Source organism: Danio rerio, chromosome 7 (genome assembly GCF_052040795.2).
Source record: "Danio rerio strain M-AB ecotype USA chromosome 7, GRCz13ab, whole genome shotgun sequence".
NCBI lineage: Eukaryota > Metazoa > Chordata > Actinopteri > Cypriniformes > Danionidae > Danio > Danio rerio.
Window position 1 is genome coordinate 3,324,025 of NC_141027.1, and position 18,139 is coordinate 3,342,163.

General features: G+C 40.4%; 2 protein-coding genes and 2 long non-coding RNA genes across 9 annotated transcripts in view; all 4 read right to left on the reverse strand.

Moving 5' to 3' along the window:
• LOC147842925 (uncharacterized) overlaps window positions 1-18,139 on the reverse strand; it is a 959,952-nt gene that overhangs the window by 66,560 nt on the left and 875,253 nt on the right. The gene's annotated exons all lie outside the window — the stretch shown is intronic.
• si:ch211-282j17.3 lies at window positions 1,496-7,784 on the reverse strand. 4 transcript variants are annotated; one of them, XM_087259786.1, is made up of 6 exons: window positions 6,657-7,784; window positions 6,526-6,599; window positions 6,335-6,373; window positions 5,877-6,242; window positions 4,652-4,999; window positions 1,496-4,495 (listed from the first exon to the last, which is right to left on the reverse strand). In XM_087259786.1, exons 3-6 carry the CDS (start codon window positions 6,369-6,371, stop codon window positions 4,134-4,136), a joined length of 1,113 nt encoding a protein of 370 aa, XP_087115912.1. In that variant the 5' UTR covers window positions 6,372-6,373; window positions 6,526-6,599; window positions 6,657-7,784; the 3' UTR covers window positions 1,496-4,133.
• Window positions 11,129-17,468, reverse strand: si:ch211-282j17.13. 3 transcript variants are annotated; one of them, XM_087260365.1, is made up of 3 exons: window positions 17,115-17,468; window positions 16,850-16,908; window positions 11,129-12,928 (listed from the first exon to the last, which is right to left on the reverse strand). In XM_087260365.1, the coding sequence occupies exons 2-3, from the start codon at window positions 16,858-16,860 to the stop codon at window positions 11,368-11,370; spliced, it is 1,572 nt and encodes a 523-aa protein (XP_087116491.1). In that variant the 5' UTR covers window positions 16,861-16,908; window positions 17,115-17,468; the 3' UTR covers window positions 11,129-11,367. The 3 variants fall into 3 exon arrangements, with proteins under 3 accessions (XP_087116491.1, XP_087116492.1, XP_087116493.1); XM_087260366.1 differs by having other exon boundaries at window positions 17,119-17,189; XM_087260367.1 differs by lacking the exons at window positions 16,850-16,908; window positions 17,115-17,468 and adding an exon at window positions 15,427-15,475 and having other exon boundaries at window positions 11,129-13,029.
• On the reverse strand, window positions 13,616-16,672 carry LOC147842927 (uncharacterized). Its single transcript, XR_015495355.1, has 3 exons — window positions 15,068-16,672; window positions 13,749-14,181; window positions 13,616-13,694 (listed from the first exon to the last, which is right to left on the reverse strand). It is a non-coding gene; the product is annotated as an uncharacterized LOC147842927 (long non-coding RNA).

An 18,139-nucleotide genomic window follows, 5' to 3' on the forward strand; every position in this document is an offset into this window, starting at 1 on the left:
GCCCTGTTTATAGTGAAACCGGTTAATCGTTGCATCCCTATACGGATGAAGCATGCATCGTAGCAGCTGTAAAACCATACAAAGGCACAAATGATTTTGTAACCACCACTCTGACATTTTCTGGCACATTATGTAATGTAAATGTAATGTAATGTGTGTTTATATAGTGCATTTATTGTATATGGCCATACACCCAAAGTGCTTCACAATCATGGGGGGGGGGTCTCTCCACACCACCACTAGTGTGGAGCATCCACTTGGATGATGCGACGGCTGCCACAGGACAACGGCGCCAGTGCTCTCACCACACACCAGCTATTGGTAGAGTGGAGAGACAGTGATAGAGCCAATTCGGTGGAAGGGGATGATTGGGAGGCCATGATCGTAAGGGTCGATAGAGGGACTTTGGCCAGGACACTTGGGGTTACACCCCTGCTCTTTCACGAGAAGTGCCATAGGATTTTTTTTTTGACCACAGAGAGTCAGGACCTCAGTTTAACGTCTCATCCAAAAGACGGCGCCCACTGACAGTGTAGTGTCCCCTTCACTTTTACTGGGGCATTAGGACTCACGCAGACCACAGGTTGAGCACCCCCTGCTGGCCTCACTAACACCACTTCTAACAGCAACCTAGTTTTTCCCAAGTGGTCTCCCATCCAGGTACTGACCAGTCTCAGCCCTGCTTAGCTTCAGTGAGTAACCGGTCTTGGGCTGCAGGGAGATATAGCGATATGGAGATATTTTGATTTCTCAACAGTTGTTTCTGCTTGGTTTGTGTCCGTGTCCGGGTCGTACATGTACGGCTGAATGCTTGTCCTCTCACTCATATTGCTTCTCTCTGTCTGCTTGTCTGTTGCCATACACCCTTGTTAAAAGTTGGGCGGGAAGTCGAAACTAATTGTCATGTAAAGCAACACACCCTTAAAACAACAACCCGTGTACATGCCCCCAAAATAACACTTTTTAACACATTATAATAAAAATATCTGAACTGTGTTTTGAACTGAACCTAAACTGGCACACTCAGAAGAACCATAATATTAATAATAATATTAATAGTAAATCTTTAAAAAGGGGTAAAATAGGTGCCCTTTAAATTCAGTTAGATAGGTGGCAATATCAGGCATTCAGATTATGCACATAAAACTACCCCAACAGAGGCAGTTCAGGTTAAAATGGATAAATGCCACTGGCCACAAAAACACAGTTGTTGGTGAGCTCTTGAGTGAGTTTAAAAGACAATCTAGATCAAATAAGAAACACACCTTGATGTCTGCTTCTACATCTGTAATACGTTTCAATTAACTACTGACCTACTGAAAGAAGACCGGACCATTAAAAAGATAGTTTGATAATTGGCTCATACAGTGCATCTGGAAAGTATTGATAGCGCTTCACTTTTCTACATTTTTATGTTACAGCCTTATTCCAAAATGGATCAAATTCATTTATTTCCTCAACATTCTACGCACAATAAAACATAATGACAATATGAAAAGTTTTTGAAATTGTTGCAGATTTATTAATAAAAGTAATGAAAAATCTGAAAAATCACATGTACATCAGTATTCTCAGCCTTTGCCATGAAGCTCTAAATTGAGCTCAGGTACATTCTGTCTCCACTGATCATTCTTGAAATGTTTCAGCAGCATAATTGGAGTTTACCTGTGCTCAAATTCAGTTTATGGGACATCATTTGAAAAGACGTACACCTGTCTATATAAGGTCCCAGGGTTGACAGTGCATGTTAAAGCACAAACCAATCGTAAAGACAAAGGAATTGTCTGTAGACCTCAGAGACAGAATTCTCTGGAGGCAAAAGGCTGGAGATGGTTACAGAAAAAAAAATTCTGCTGCTCTGAATGTTCCAATCAGCATAGTGGCCTCCATCATCCGTAAGTTGAAGATGTTTGGAACCACCGGGACTCTTCCTAGAGCTGGCCGGCTATCTTAGCTGAGTAATCAAGGCAGAAGGGCCTTAGTCAAGGAGGTGATCAACAACCCGATGGTCACTCTGAGCTTCAGCATTCTTCTGTGGAGAGAGAAGAACCTTACAGAAAGACAACCATCTGTGCAGCAATCCATCAATCAGGCCTGTAAGGTAGAGGGGCCAGACGGAAGACACTCCTTAGCCTGGAATTTGCCAAAAGGCACCTGATGGACTCTCAGACCATAAGAAACTAACTTCTGTGGTTTGATGAGACTAAAATTGAACTCTTTGGAATGAATGCCAGGCATGATGCACAAATTGAGTGTGAAGCTTTGGCAATAAGTATGGAAATTTTATCAGTACCTCTATGGATGTAAATTCATGCCTCTCATAGATCATTGTCCACTCACCACAACTTTTGGTGCACAAAAATAATTCCTGCTTATAGCAGCTCCTCGAATGCATAGGTGCATGAATATATATTGAGTATAAAATGGCAGAACATCATGCCAATGCTGTTGGCTCATGCCGCTTACCATTATAAGTGATCCACAGCAAGAAAATGAATGCAGTAGATTTATTCTACCTTGGACAGATGGATAAGCTCCCTGTTAGGGCTGCTGATATTCAGAGACTGATTGACCCAACCTTCTCTGCAGATGGTAATCTGGCCAGTAGCAATGTACACTTGAATTTACACCGACTGATGGAGGTGGAGCCCAAGGAGGAGAAAGAGAGCTGTAGAGCAAGGGTGACGTCGAGGTCCCAGAGGGCCAAGTTGGAGTGAACGGCTCATCCGAGCAAGGAGATGACGATGGGATGGAAGCCCGGGATGGAGCCAGAGCGACAGAGGACCAAGAAGTAGCTGGAGGGAGGAGCTCAATGTAGCCGGCAGGACGGAGAGATAAGGCACAGCCAGAGGAGTGGAGTCCGGAGGCAAAGGCAGGGCGATGACTGACCAAGGTGGAGCCGGAAAAACAAGGGAGCCCGGCGGAGCTGGTGGGCTGATGGGACGAGGCGAGGGAGGAAAGAGCCACCATGGAGCCGTAGGGTCGGTTGGTCAAGGTGGAGTCTGCAGCTCGGAGGCTGAAGGAGCTGACGCTGGGCAACACCTCCCAGAGGGCAGTTTCCCAAAGCGATCTCCCCCTCTGGAGCTTGAGGGCGAGCTGGGGGGCTGACTGACTGCCAAAACGCTGGAGCTGGTTGGTTGGTTGCTGAAGCAATTATCAGTGAAGGAGGCGAGGGTGGGTAGGGTGGGATGTCACTCATGACTCTGAAGCTTATCTCTTCGGGAACCAGGGGGACCAGGAATTGAATTGACACAGTTGACATGGAGAACACCTTTGCTGCCTGGAAACAACGGGAAAGGGATGACTTCTCTCCAGAAGTCGATAAGCAACATTCCAGTGTCCAGCTGTAGCTCACCCTCTGTGGTGGGGAGGTGGACAGGACTCTCTCCCAGCTGGTCTAATTACACCAGTATTCCCAAAATGGGGGATGTTGCCGGCTCATACACCTGGTCAGACATTTTATTGAGCTCTTCCCCTGATGGTGGTATCTGGCACTGTCGCTCCTGTTGGCGATGGCTTGTGCACCGCTGGTGGCTCTCTGTCTGCGGTGGGCTCTGGCAAGTGCTCCCTGCAGATGGGGGTGTTTGGCTGGTCACAGGGTCTGGAGTGGCACTCCTAGTAGTTTTCAAAATTGCCTTGAGGACCATGTTTGGACGAGCATGCTCTGCAGGCAGCGTTAACGCTTGCATTGTAGAACCCGCAGAGCACTCTTCCAGATAGCTGGTGGTGATGTTAACCAGTAGTAGAAGCTGTCTTGTATGGTCCTCAAGGCTTCTCTCCCCCCTGCTTCAGTGGGAGAGAAGCCGTACTTAATTGTTTAGGTCCGTTATTTTGTCACATTTTCACTCTATAAAGAGACGCATTGGATCGCTGGAGTTTTAAAAACAAGTAGTTATTAACAAAACACTTACTACAGGCTTCGGAACATGGAGTGACATCAAGGGTGTAGACAATTCAATACTGAACAAGGAATTAAACAAACTCAGGAATATAAATACAAGGGACATGATTAAACTAATTACATACAGGGGAAACTCATGAAACAGACGACAAGGGAATCACATGACCAAAACAAGCACGTGAAACACAACAACACAGAACTGGACACTGATAATCTCATATTTTTTTCACTCTCAGTAGTTAGTGCAGATGAAGTTGAGTCTGTGCGATTCAGGAAGGCTGATCCAGGTCTGATCTCCTCCAGACTGAACTGCTCCTTTTCTGTTCTCCAGTTTGCAGTTTTCCGGTGTGCTGCCGTTCCCTGGAGCCCAGTTCTGATAGCACACCATGTCTCCATTCACCCAGAGCCACATGTTCATGCTGCAGTAGTTGTGTAAACCCAACCACACCGCCTCAGTAGACGCCAGTTTAACCACGTTCATCACACGACGCTGCATCTCCACTGACTGAACCGAGACCAGATCCACATGATTCTGTCTGCAGTATCTCAGAGCTTCAGACCACGACAGATTCTGCTGGATCACAATCAGTTTATCTGGACACAAAACAAAGCAGAAACTAGAGAGAGACTGATCAACAACAACATGCAGAACAAACACTGTGGAGGAATTTGACATGTCAGACATGTAGAGTCAACTTTAAGAGATCTGGAGCTGATGATGGATTGAGTGTGTTTGGAGGATCTGCTCACCTTCATGACACACAAAAGGAAATGAGCCGGTGCACGAGATGTCATGCCATCGTCCCTGTGCATTCTGATTCATTCCGATGCAGTTTTGAATACCTCCAGCATTGTTTGGTTCAGCAGTGTTCCAGTATCTGAATGAGGAGTTGCTCTGATCTGACCACTGCCATGTGTCTCTGAACAGACCGATCCAGACTGCAGATCCAGATGAGTTTCTGTCATTAATGAACTTCTCCAGCTGTTGACTCTCATTCTGGTTCCTCACACTGACCAGATCAATGTGATTCTGTCTGCAGTAACTCTGAGCGGCTCTCCAGTTCATCAGCTGATCAACGAACACCAGTCCTGTGTTTGCTTGAGAATGAATGATTGAACAAATGAGTGAATGATCTTTTTTATCATTCTATACCTATGATTTAAACTTTGGATGTGACATATTTGTGAATATCACTATAAGATCTTCCATTAAACTAGACATTATAATTACATCTCCCCCTCTACTTCTGTTCATAGTTACAAACAAGTAAGATGAGATCTGCTCTATCATAAACATGTTCAATATATTGTGCTATTGAACATAATTCATTCATTTTCTTTTCGGCTTAGTCAGAAAAGAAAATCAGGGGTCGCCACAGCGGAATGAACAGGTAACTCATCCAGCATATGTTTTACACAGGGTATTCGTTTCCAGCTGCAACCCATCACTGGGAAACATCCACACACACATTCACACACATACACTACGGACAATTTAGCCTGCAAATTCCCCCATAGCATGTGTTTGGACTTTGAGGGAAACTGGAGCACCCCACAACCCACACGAACACCCGGAGAACATGCAAACTCCACACAGAAACACCAACTCACCCAGCCAAGGCTTGAACCATTGACCTTCTTGCTGTGAGGCCAGAGTGCTAACCCCTGAGCCACTGTGCCACCCCAAAACATGTTGTGATCACAATAATTTTATATTGTCTGATACAGCATGTAACTTGTTATTTAATTGAACAAACACATCTAAATGTTTTACATTACTAATCAAACATCAATTCATCATTTAAATAAAGCATATTTTCCCAGTTTTCTTCTTTCCTATGCTTTTAGCATACATCTAACCCTAGGAACTTACATACCACCCTATTTTCTATGTTTCCATACATGAAAATTGTTGTGTGATTTATATACACATTTTTTTATACAGTTTCTTTGTTTCAAAAGGGTTTGTACTCACTGTTATAGCAGATAAAAATCCAAGTTTTACTACATGGCTCATCAAACCACTGTCCATTTCTCATAACAGCGCAATCATCACTGCCGGCTGGTTGTCCAGATGCCCAGTTCAGAAGGAGCGCATGATCACCTGAAGACCAATGCCATTTATAAACACTCATCCTCTGAAGACCAGTCCAGACATATTCAGTAGCTCCATTATTCTCACTCTTCACCAGCTTGTTCATGTTGTTTAATTCATTCATGTTGTCAATGGTAGCCAGATCTGTGTATTTCTCTCTGCAGTATCTCTGAGCTTCAGTCCAGGTCTTGTTCACATTTATATAGTAATATTGATGCTGAACACATTCAGATATGGAGCAGAGAGCTGTGAAAGAGACACTTTTCTTTAATGCTTTTCAGAACTGAGTCAAACCTAATGAAACTATAAACCATGAATAAAACTACAAACACACTCACCAATGAGGAGAAGAGAGGAATATAGAGTTTGAGCCATTTCTGATGAAGAGAATATAGACAAACTATCAGATTATTTCTGGATTCGTTTTAGCTAGTAAATAAGAACAAATTCAGAGTAAACAATCAATAAGCTCATCAACAGATGTCAGAAGTGTGTGTGTGTGGGTAATGTATATGTGAGTTGTTCTTACCTCAGAGGTGGTGTGTTTCTGTCCTCAGTCTGATGTTTCTGTCTGCAGCTTCAGACTCTGTGATTATTCCATATCTGTTCTCATCCATCATTCAGCACGTCACAGCATGTTTATTACTGTAATCAAAGAACTTTTTTCCTCATTCAGGTATTGTCTTTATCTTTGATGTTGTCATGTTTACAAGTGTGATCATTTGAATGTGGTTAAAGATCAGTACGCCTGTATGTTTGATAATAAAGAATTTCCATAGCAGCTTCTCTGGAAAATTACACAGCAAAAAAGCTGGTCCTGTCCAGGTCTTCTATATCTCCAGAGTCTCTACTGGCCCTGTCCTTCAGCATCTGCTGCACCCTGGACCCTTCCCCTGTCTGCTCAACAATGATTCCCTTGGTATGACAATACATTCAGGCATGGGTTTTATTTATTTATACGCTATGCAGAACTGTTGCATGTGATAATAAGAAAGAAACAGAGCAAATCCAATAGGGCCTACGCACCGTAGGTGCTCGTTCCAATAGGGCCTACCCACCATAGATGCTCGGCCCCTAATTACACCTGAAACACTTCATCACTTGGTGTCTTCAGTCCCTGTTGTGAAAAGGATTGGCAACATTACAAAGTGACAAATGCTTTACTGAAATGTGTTGCAAGAACCAACACTGAAATATTTGTTTATTTAGAAAAAAACAATAAAAATCATTAGGAACACATTAAGGTCCGATCCCAATTCTATTTTTGTACCCCTACCCCTTAGCCCTTGCAACCGAGGGTTAAGACGAAGGGCTTTAATATTTATATGTCCTCGCAATCTCTTGCTTTATGTGAGTTCAGATGATCGCGACTGCTGTAGTGAATCCAGTTGTGTTATTTTTTGGTATTTATCTTCAGGAAATCACTGAAGGCATATATTATGTTATCATAAGGATCTAATGTGTCAATAAGATCGTAATTCTGTGCATTTACACAGTCACCATATTCATTAATGTAAAAACACCAAAAAACAACAATAACATTATAGCAGACACTGTAAAAAGTCCATTCCCAGCCAATTGACTTTTCTGACAGGGTATTCCAGTGTCATCGAGTGTCAGAATGTTGTAGGACTGCTGAACAGAAATTTTTATTAGGGAATATTGATCGCGAATAGAAATTTAGCGGTTTGTACTTTAGCGGTTTTTTTAAAAAGCATGATGTTAAAACACGAGCAAGGTTATGAATATATTAAAAAGTGTTTGTTTGTTGTAAAAATTCTTAATAATTACAAAAAAAAAAAAAAAAATCAGTGGATCTCCTGACTTCCAGGTGCAGCTGTGGCTGGTGTATTCTGGGATATTTTTCTTACCCCTTGGTTTTGAGTGTGGTCCTGAAAAATCTTTGTTTGTAGGGGTGTATAGCCCTTGCCCTTAGCTCTACGCCTTCAATCTAAAGAGAATTGGGACACCATTACACCACTAGCCCTTCCCCTTACCACTACCCCACCAAAACAAGGGGTAATAGTAAGGGCTTCCTAAGGGATAGAATTGGGATTGGGCCTAAATAATGTTTGTTGTATTGTCTGGAATAAAATACAAGTCAAAGTATTAATTTGCATTGTCCCAACTTTTTTTCTAAATAGGGTTGTATTTAAAGGGCAGTAGCTTGCCATATTCCATCAAATATTACAAATATTATTTGAACGAGCCTGTCAAGTGTTTCCATAAAAATTGCATATATGCGAAACTAAACAACAAACTTAAGTGATTGTGTGTTAGGGTAGGATGGGGTCAGTGATGAAAAAATAAATACTTGTACATATATATATATATATATATATATATATATATATATATATATATATATATATATATATATATATATATATATATATAAATAAAAAAACATTTGGAAGTAATGCACATTTACATTGCACTTTTATTGTGAGTTTCCATACATCTAAATAACTTTACATATGTAGGAGGAGCTCAAGCTGGATGAGGATGCTTTTATCCAAAGTACTTTACAAGTGAGGATAAAAGAAGCAGTTAAATTCATCAAAGAGCTGCAGTATAGAAATGCTAAGATGACAAGTCCTTTTCCCCCTCTAAGCATAAGAAGAGGAGTTTGTCCTACAGGTGGTTTGTCAAGCCCACTCACCTGTGTGGAGCACACTCAGAATTGGAAGATGTTTTTCCTGAAACATGAAGTGTGGATGAGAAAGTGTCTGGCGCATATGAAGGTACACAAGTATCATTCAACTAGAATACATTTAAAAATATCCAGACCTGCTTAATGTTAACAGAAACAACATGATTATCTCTCCTCATTTGATTTTTATGGCTTCAGCAACCAGCAGTGCTCCTGTGACAAAGTTTACAATGTGTATTTGAATATGGCATTGGATAATGTCAAGGAAATGCTAATATCTTGCTTGCTTCTGTTCAATGTTTCCACACATTTTGTAGAATGAGTTGACTATTGTGCATGCTTACAATGTACTGTGTAGATACATTTCTTAGAAATGTATTATCGAAAGGTAAATTCCGTAACAGTGCCAGATAGGTATCCATTGCCCAGAATGGAAGTCTGCATTAAAAATTTGGGTTCGGCGAAAATTGTCACGAAATTAGATCTTTTCAAGGGATATTGGCAAATACCATTAACGCTGCGAGCTGCACAAATTTCAGCGTTCGCTACACCAGATAACTTCCTACAATACAAGGTAATGGCTTACGGGTTAGGAAACGCTCCTGCAACCTTCCAGTGCCTCGTAAACATCGTATTGTCTGGTGTTCCAAACTGCAATGCATACCTCGATGATTTGGTAATTTTTTCCTGTGACTGGGAGGAGCATTTGTCTGCACTTCATACTGTTTTAAATGGTTATCTGACACTTCATTGACTATTTGTTTAGCCAAGTGTGAACTTGGGAAAGCAACAATTACCTATTTGGCAAGGCGAGGCAAGTTTATTTATATAGCACATTTCATACACAGTGGCAATTCAAAGTGCTTTACATAAACAGGAATAAAAAAGACAAGTTTAGGACATAAAATGCAGACAATAAAAATGATTAAAAACAGATAAAAACAATTTAAAATGTGTTAAAATAGGTTATAAAAGAATGAAAAAGAAAATGAAAAACATGATAGTGCAATCTGTTGGACGCAGCACAGTGCTCATTCAGTAAAGGCACAGCTAAACAGATGTGTTTTCAGTCTTGATTTGAATGTGCCTAATGTTGGAGCACATCTGATCATTTCTGGAAGCTGATTCCAGCAGCAGGGGCATAGTGGCTGAAGGCAGATTCACCCTGCTTTGACTGAACTCTTGGAATTTCTAGTTTATAAGATCCTAAACATCTGAGTGATCTGTTGGGTTTGTATTCAGTCAGCATATCTGTAATGTATTGAGGTCCTAGGCCATTTAGTGATTTATAGACCAGTAATAATACTTTAAACTCTATTCTGAATGTAACTGGCAGCCAGTGTAAAGACCTGAGGACAGGTGTGATGTGCTCTGATTTTCTGCTTCTAGTCAGAATTCTGGCTGCAGCATTCTGGATGAGCTGCAACTGTCTAACTGTCTTTTTGGGAAGGCCAGTGAGGAGTCCATTACAGTAAAGCAGCAGGGCGGTTTATTTGGGCAAAGAAGTAGGTCAAGGTCAAGTTTGCCATGTTAGTGCAAAAGTGACAGCTACCCTAAGCTTCCTGTTCCTACAACAAGACACGAGTTGCGTCGCTTTTTAGGAATGTCTTGCTATTACAGGAGTTTTTGTCATAATTATCCGTCTGTTGTTTATCCCTTGACTAGCTTGTTGAGTCCAAAAGCTGATTTTGTATGGTCTGATGCATGCCAGCAGGCTTTTGAGAACATTAAGTTGTTGCTTACTTGTGCACCTGTTCTTGCCGCACCTGAATTCTCATGTCAATTCAATTGCAGTGCAATCTCAGCTGCATCCAATGATTTTTAATGCGCTCACCTAACCCCACCTCTGACGTCACTCACTCCATTAAGTGCATTGTGTCTGACATTGCATCGCTGAGTGATGCAATCTCAGCTTGCATCATAAAGGCTGCATCCAGGTACTATTGCACACTTTAGCCACTGATGGCTTAACAACAAATAATAATATGCAAAAAAAAAAAAAAAAAAAAAAAAAAAATATATATATATATATATATATATGTATGTATGTATGTATGTATATATATATAAATATATATATACTTTTTCATAAAACAGGTGGAAGGGGTGTGAACGTTGTTTGGAACTTTCTTGTAGTGTGCACTTATTAGGTTTATGTATAGTAGGGTGCAGAAGTTAGGAATGTGCAGAAGAGAGAATGAGAATATCATGGTTTAATTGTTGAAATGCATAATCCAATTACTATTTTCTTTTACATATGTAAAATATAACACATAGAATTGTATACATTTGATGTAGATGGTTTGATGGGATTATATGCATATATAAGGTATGCAACAATAAGTTTGGTGTGGAGAATACAATATTAGATTATCAGCCGAAAATAATGTATAGTGCAAGTTGATTAAAAAAAGACTGAAAGACAATTGAAGATAACATGTAGAAGCCTTCGGCCAGAATGAACACCAGAAAAAACACATCAACATGCATAGATGCAGCATTTATTTTTTTGTTACAAACTACCATCCAGTGACCCAAAGTGTTACAAACAGTGGTTTAGTCCGGAGTGGCTTGCCTTTAAAATGAAAACTTGAACTATTTGATAAAATGATTAAAATAATTTTCTTAATTTGACTTATATAAATCAGCCCCTGCTCCATTTCATCTCATCTTGAACAATGTTCTGCATCCTCATTGATTAATCTGGTCTGCATTTGTTCATTTGTCACCAAGAAACAGTTTTATGAGTCCAGCTTTCAGGTAACTCACAACGTCTTTATTGGCTTCTTCAGCTGTTGCTTGTCTCCTCATTTCCTCCAGCTCCTGAGCCCAGTCTTCTTTCCCAGCCTCCCTCACTCTGGGGATGAAGAAGTCCAGATGCTGGAGGGTGAAGGCAGAGTCTGGTTTTAGTGCCACCTGAGACAGATGCTTGATGGTTTTGTAAGCTTTGAACACAATCATATACTTTTGATCTTCAATCTCCTTCAGGTCTTTATCAAGATCATCCATTGCAACTGAAAACCTCTTATTCTGTGGGATTTCATAACCTTTTTTTAATTCGTTATAATTAGTCACAACGTCTGAAGTGTCAATAACATATTTCTTGTTGTCTTTGACGTGTTTGCTGTAGTGGCACTTCCTTGTGCACACGGTGCAGAAGCCGTCTCTCATGACTTCACAATTTTTGGGACTGGAAACCCACCAGCAGTCAAGCTCATGGCAGTTTTCCTCACAGACCGTGCAGGTTGTTGCTTTTCTGTTCTTCCATGATGCACTTACAATGGGCACCTTTGTTTTGATAGTCGTTTTGTATCTAATGCTAAAGTTTGTGCTTCTTTCAATCCTATCCTTGTTTTTTCTCATTGCCTCCTGAATCTGAATTTTTTCAGACTTCTTCGACTCTTTTTCTTGAATTCTCAGTTTTAAGTTGCTGATGGAAGCTTCTAGCTGAATGCGTTGAATCAAGACATCTGAAGTCAGCTCTAAACTACATCTGTTCTTTGCTTTCAAAGATTGAAGGAACTGCTTTGTCTCTTCCATACAGTCTTCCCAGGCGTCTCTTTGAGCACGAATGTAGCGCTTCTCATTGTGACGGGCATCAGCTTGACGATTGTTGAATATGAAATGAACAGGTTGGCCACCTCTGTCTCGTCTGCAGGGGATTTTAGCTTTATTAATGGCACCGAGGACATTTTTAGGAGGAAGACCATCAGAGTGTGTGATTAAAAACACAATGTTGTTCACAATGTCTTTCCCAAACAGAGACAGAACTGAGCTGATAATGTAGTGTTGTCTGTCTGAGAGACGATTATTAGATGCTTTAATCACAAAACACACAGCATCGACTTCTCGAACTCCATCATTGCTCTGAAACAAATAAGCTAAATTTTCAGCAACCTCCAGATCTTTCTCCAGTCCTCTAGTGTCTCCATAACCTGGAGTATCAATGATGGTGAGAGAAATGGCACTGTCCTCTGGAAACACCTCATACATGGTGATTTCAGAGGTTTGGGATTCTGTTTGATCTCCTCCTTCTTCTTCTGTGATTTCATTCCATGTTTCATCTTCAAACTTCACTCCCAGTATGTAGTTCACTAAAGAGTTGATGAGGGTGGTCTTTCCAGCACCGGTCTCTCCCACCAGCAGAATAATTTTGTTTTGTTTTCTGGCGTCTTTTGTACCATACCTCCATATTCTGACTTTACCATTATCATCAAGTATTTTCCTCTCTGTATGTAGACGGAATCGTTTTGGAGGACCTTGATTAATCAGAGTTGATCTGCATGATGAACATATTAAAACAATATTTTAATGTAAAACAAGAGAACATGATTGATTAATAGAATTATAGATATTAACAAAGGCACTTCAACAAAAAACCTTTATTTGCTCTCACTTAGACATCATTAGTTTACCTCATAACAACCCCACATCACTAGCCTCTGACAGGGCATCACTATTTTCTCACAGCACATCATTAGTCTCTAAGAAAACACCATTAGTCTCTAACACAGAGGTCTGAAAATCAATTACTGGAGAGCTGCAGCTTTGCACAGTTTTGCTCCAACCCTAATCAAACACAGCTAATCCAACTAACCAGTGTGTTAAAGACAACTTGCCAGGAATTGAGACCTATGCTCTAACGGACATCATTAGTCTCTCTCAAGACATCACTAGTTTCTCTGAAGACATCATCAACAAAACACCTCATTTTGTCTCTTGCTTCGACATCCCTAGTTTACCAAATGACAACCCTACTAGTCTCTCACTTGACATAAACAGTCTCTCAGGACATCACCTGTTTATAATATCACTAGTCCAAAGGTGGCCAACCCTGTTCTTGGAGAGCCATCTTCCTGCAGATTTCAGTTGCTACCCATATCAAACACACCTGAACCAATTAATTAGGACCTGAACACCACATGATACTTACAGGCAGGTGTGTTTGATATGGGTAGCAACTGAAATCTGCAGGAAGGTGACTCTCCAGGAACAGGGTTCGCCACCCCTGCACTAGTCTCTCAAAGGACATCTCTAGTTACCCACTGGACATCACTGGTGTATCAATAGTATATCTCAGGACATCAGTAGTCTCTCACCGGACATCACTAGTCTACCACATGACAACCGCACAACACTAGTCTCTTAAAAGACATCACTATTTTCCCACAACACATCACTAGTCTCACAGAAGACATCAATTGTCTCCCACTGGACATCACCAATCTCTGAAAGAACATCTCTACTCTCTTACTGGACATAACTAGTCTCTCTCAGAAAACATATGTAGTCTCTAACAGGTCATCATTAGTTTCTCTCAGGACATCACTAGTTTCTCTGAAGACTTCATCAACAAAAACCCTTTATTTTCTCTCTTACGTGAACATCATTATTCTACCACATGGCAACCCCACAGCACTAGTCTCTCAAAGGACATCTCCAATTTCTCTAGTCTTGGAAAAGACATCAATCGTCTCCCACTGGACATCACTAATCTCTGAAAGGACATCACTACTCTCTTACTAGACATAACTTTAAGATCTCAAAACTCAGGGCTTCTGGTAGTACCTAGAATAGCAAAATCAAGTAAAGGAGGTCGAGGCTTCTCTTTCATGGCTCCTACACTCTGGAATAGCCTTCCTGGTAATGTCCGAGGCTCAGACACACTCTCCCAGTTCAAAACTAGATTAAAGACCTATCTGTTTAGTAAAGCATACACTCAATGCATCACCTAGCGGGTTCCACACAGGCTTCTGCATCTTGTTTATGTACACTATAAACAGCAGCTACGCTAATTATTCTCTTTATTCTCTATTTTCACCTGGGGATACTCATCCCGAGGTCCTCAGATTATGCGGAGTCACTTATTGGATCCAAGACCAGCGACTAGATGATCCCAAGGATTCCATATCCGGGACCAGGCCGTATCCTGAGCTGCTGCTGCGCTGATGGTCATGCGGAGTTGAGAACATGTGTCTGATACCAGCGACGCTCCAGGGACAGACGAGTCTTCGTTGAGGCTATCTTCCATCCTCCACCACGGCGACTGAAGCTCTACACGAGACTTTTGGCCAGCGGAGAAATTAAAATGGTCTTGCCCAACTGAGTCTGGTTCTCTCAAGGTTTTTTTTCTTCACTCCCATCAGGTGAAGTTATTTTTCCCTCTCCGCTGTCGCCACTGGCTCTCATGGTTCAGGATTGGTGGAGCTACGCATCGAGGAATTTGCTCTTCAGTGTTTGAACTCTCGGTAATGATTAAATCACACTGAACTGAGCTAAACTGAACTGAACTGAACTTAAACACTAAAAACTGAACCACACTGTTCCAGTTACTATGACCATTTATGTGAAGCTGCTTTGACTCAATCTACATTGTAAAAGCGCTATACAAATAAAGCTGAATTTAATTGAATTGAACTAGTCTCTCAGAAAACGTCTTTAGTGTCTAACAGGTCATCGTTAGTCTCTCTCAGGACATCACTAGTTTCTCTAAAGACATCATCAACAAAACCCCTTTGTTTTGTCTCTCAGTTGGACATTACTAGTCTACCACATAACAACCTCACAACACTAGTCTTTTAAAGGACATCCCTATTTTGTCACAACAAATCTCTAGTCTTGGAAAAGACATCAATAATCTCCCACTGGACATCACCAATCTCTGAAAAGACATCACTACTCCCTTACTAGACACAACTAGTCTTTCAGAAAACGTCTGTAGTCTCTTAACAGGTCATTGTTAGTCTCTCTCAGAATATTACTGGTTTTTCTGAAGACATCTTTAACAAAACCCCTTTATATTGTCTTTCACTTGGGCATCACTAGTCTACCACATGACAACCTTGCAGCACTAGTCCCTCAAAGGACATCACCAATTTCCCACAACACATCACTAGTCTCGAAGAAGACATTAATAGTCTCCCATGGGATATCACCAAACTCTGAAAGAACATCACTACTCTCTTACTAGACATAACTAGTCTCTCAGAAAACATCTGTAGTCTCTAACAGGTCATCGTTAGTCTCTCTCAGGACATCACTAGTTTCTCTGAAGACATGATCAACAAACCCCTTCATATTGTCTCTCACTTGGACATCACTAGTCTACCACATGACAACCATACAACACTAGTCTCCCATAAGACATCACTAGTATTTTAGAAGACATCACTAGTTTCTCACTGGACATAAATAGTCTCACAGAAGACATCACCGGTCTCTTTCAGGACATCTCTAGTCTTCATCAGGTTATCATTAGTCTCTCACAGAGCATTTGTAGTCACCCACTGCAGGTGGCAGATTTAGGCCTCCCCCCAAATCCCCAACTCAGGACATCACTAGTCTCTCACTGTACATAACTATTCTCTCAAAAACTTTCAATAGTCTCTAAAAGGAAACCACTAGTTTCTCTGAAGACTTCATTAGACTTTCACAGGACTTCATTTGTCTTTTAGACAAACATCACCAATCTTTCACAGGTTTCAGTCGAGAAGAGTGTAGGTTTACAACCCTGGCATAATACATTCCAGAATGACAACAAAACCGGTGTGACAACTTTAAACCAACATGAGGAAATGTCAACCCATGTTTTTGTTTGTTTTTTTTATGATGCTATCTGTCACTACAGATAGGTTTGCATAAGCACAAAACATAACCAGAAAAGCAGAGCGTCTTCAAATAATACATTAACAGGACATTTCTGTGTTATACTTGTTTCTGCTGCTTATAATATAAACTGAAAAAAGTGTTGCATGCAAAACTGTTGCAAACAATTTATTTGTGTTGAATTTAAACAAACAAATTAAAATAATTAATGTTCAACTTAATTTGTTTGTTTAAATTCAACACAATTAAATTGTTTACAACCTCTTAACCAAAGAAAAATTTAGTAAATCCAAGGAATCAACTTTGAATATTTTTTTTTTTCAGTGTAGTATTACTGTTCTGTCATGGCAAGTATTAAGATTTAAAAAATGACTTTCAGCTGAGTGCATTTAGAATTTTTTAATTGGACCCAGCATTTAAAAAAGAAAAAAGAAAAAAAAAACATCACTGTTTTCAAGTTGTTTGTCCAATTGGTCAAGTAAATGTTTCACAATGTCACAAAGATTTATTTGTCCCAAATAAGCAGACAAGCATTATTGTCGAGCACTGTATAACAAATTATCATCCAGTAGAAGATACATAAGTGCCAACTCACCTGGAACTCATGGTAGCCTGCAAGACCTCAGCAGAAGAACTTGACTGTCTTTCTCCAGTCTGCAAAACAATGCCTTACATTAATAGTAGCACTGTATTTAAAAAAAAGGTCTTTAATTATATATTACATCATTAATTTGACTATTCTTCTGTTGTTTCTTGAACAAAATCTGTATTGCATAAAGAACTCTAGAAATACATGTTGACTTGACCAAAAATATTAATCACTGACAAATGAAGTTTTGCTTTAAAATATAAATTCTTACACACCAGCCTTTGCTCTGTCAAGAGTCCGGTTGAAGATCAAAATCCACCAAAAGAAATGCTGCTTTAACAAGTCTAACTGGTTGTAGTCCCTCCCAGATCAGACATGTCTTAAAAAACAAACAAACAGGGTTTTCTAAAGACATGAAGTGAAAGTGAAAGATTTATGGCAGGACAGCACTGAAATGACTTTACTAAGGTTTTAATAAGGTTTGCGGTGGTCAGTGTACTGGTAATTGCAATGTTATTTAATGCCCCCCCCCCCACCCCCCAAAATGCATTTTTAAATGTATTCTTCAATCAAAAATAAAAAAACTCATACAACAATAGCTGTTTCCATTCACCTATTTATATGTACATTTTGCATATGAATCAAAAAGTCATGTGACAGATCATGTGATAACAAAAATACACTTCATGCGACAACATTTTTGGAATGCTAGCAGACCGACAACATTATAAAAGAATAACTGAAATGCTGTTTTCCTCATTGTAGAAGGCCTCAGCTGTTAGTCTGTCATCACAGTGCTTCAGTATTGGTATTCTTCTAGTATTATTCCCTCCAGAATTGTCTTGAACATTAGTCTGCGCTCCCAAAAAGCATCTTCAAAATCCACTGCATTTACCGTGTTCATTGTGTTTCGTCCTTATCTTTTGAGGCATTGTTCTGATCACCAGTGATCTAGCAAGGTCGCTGCTTCGAGTCCTGACTAGGCCAGTTGGCATTTCTGTGAAAGAAAACTCCATTCACACTTATTTACACACACACGAACACACACACACACACACACACACACACACACACACACACACACTCATTAACTATGGACAATTTATTTAATCAATTCCCTAAAGTGCATGTGTTTGGGTTATGGGGGAAACCGAAGCACCCGGAGGAAACCCACACCAACACGGGGAAAACATGCAAACTCCAAACAGAATCACCAACTGGCTTAGCCAGGACTCAAACCAGCATCCTTCTTGCTGTGAGGCCACAGTGCTAATCACTGAGCCACCCTGCTCAGAT

Excerpts from the sequence above, each read along its gene's own strand:
- si:ch211-282j17.3 (XM_087259786.1), bottom strand. The coding sequence starts at position 6,371 with ATGGCTCAAACTCTATATTCCTCTCTTCTCCTCATTG. Across the intron at positions 5,000-5,876 it reads GATTTTTATCTGCTATAACA|CAAACACAGGACTGGTGTTC; the intron begins GTGAGTACAAAC and ends TTCATTCTCAAG. Across the intron at positions 4,496-4,651 it reads TCCTTTTGTGTGTCATGAAG|ATAAACTGATTGTGATCCAG; the intron begins GTGAGCAGATCC and ends TTTTGTGTCCAG.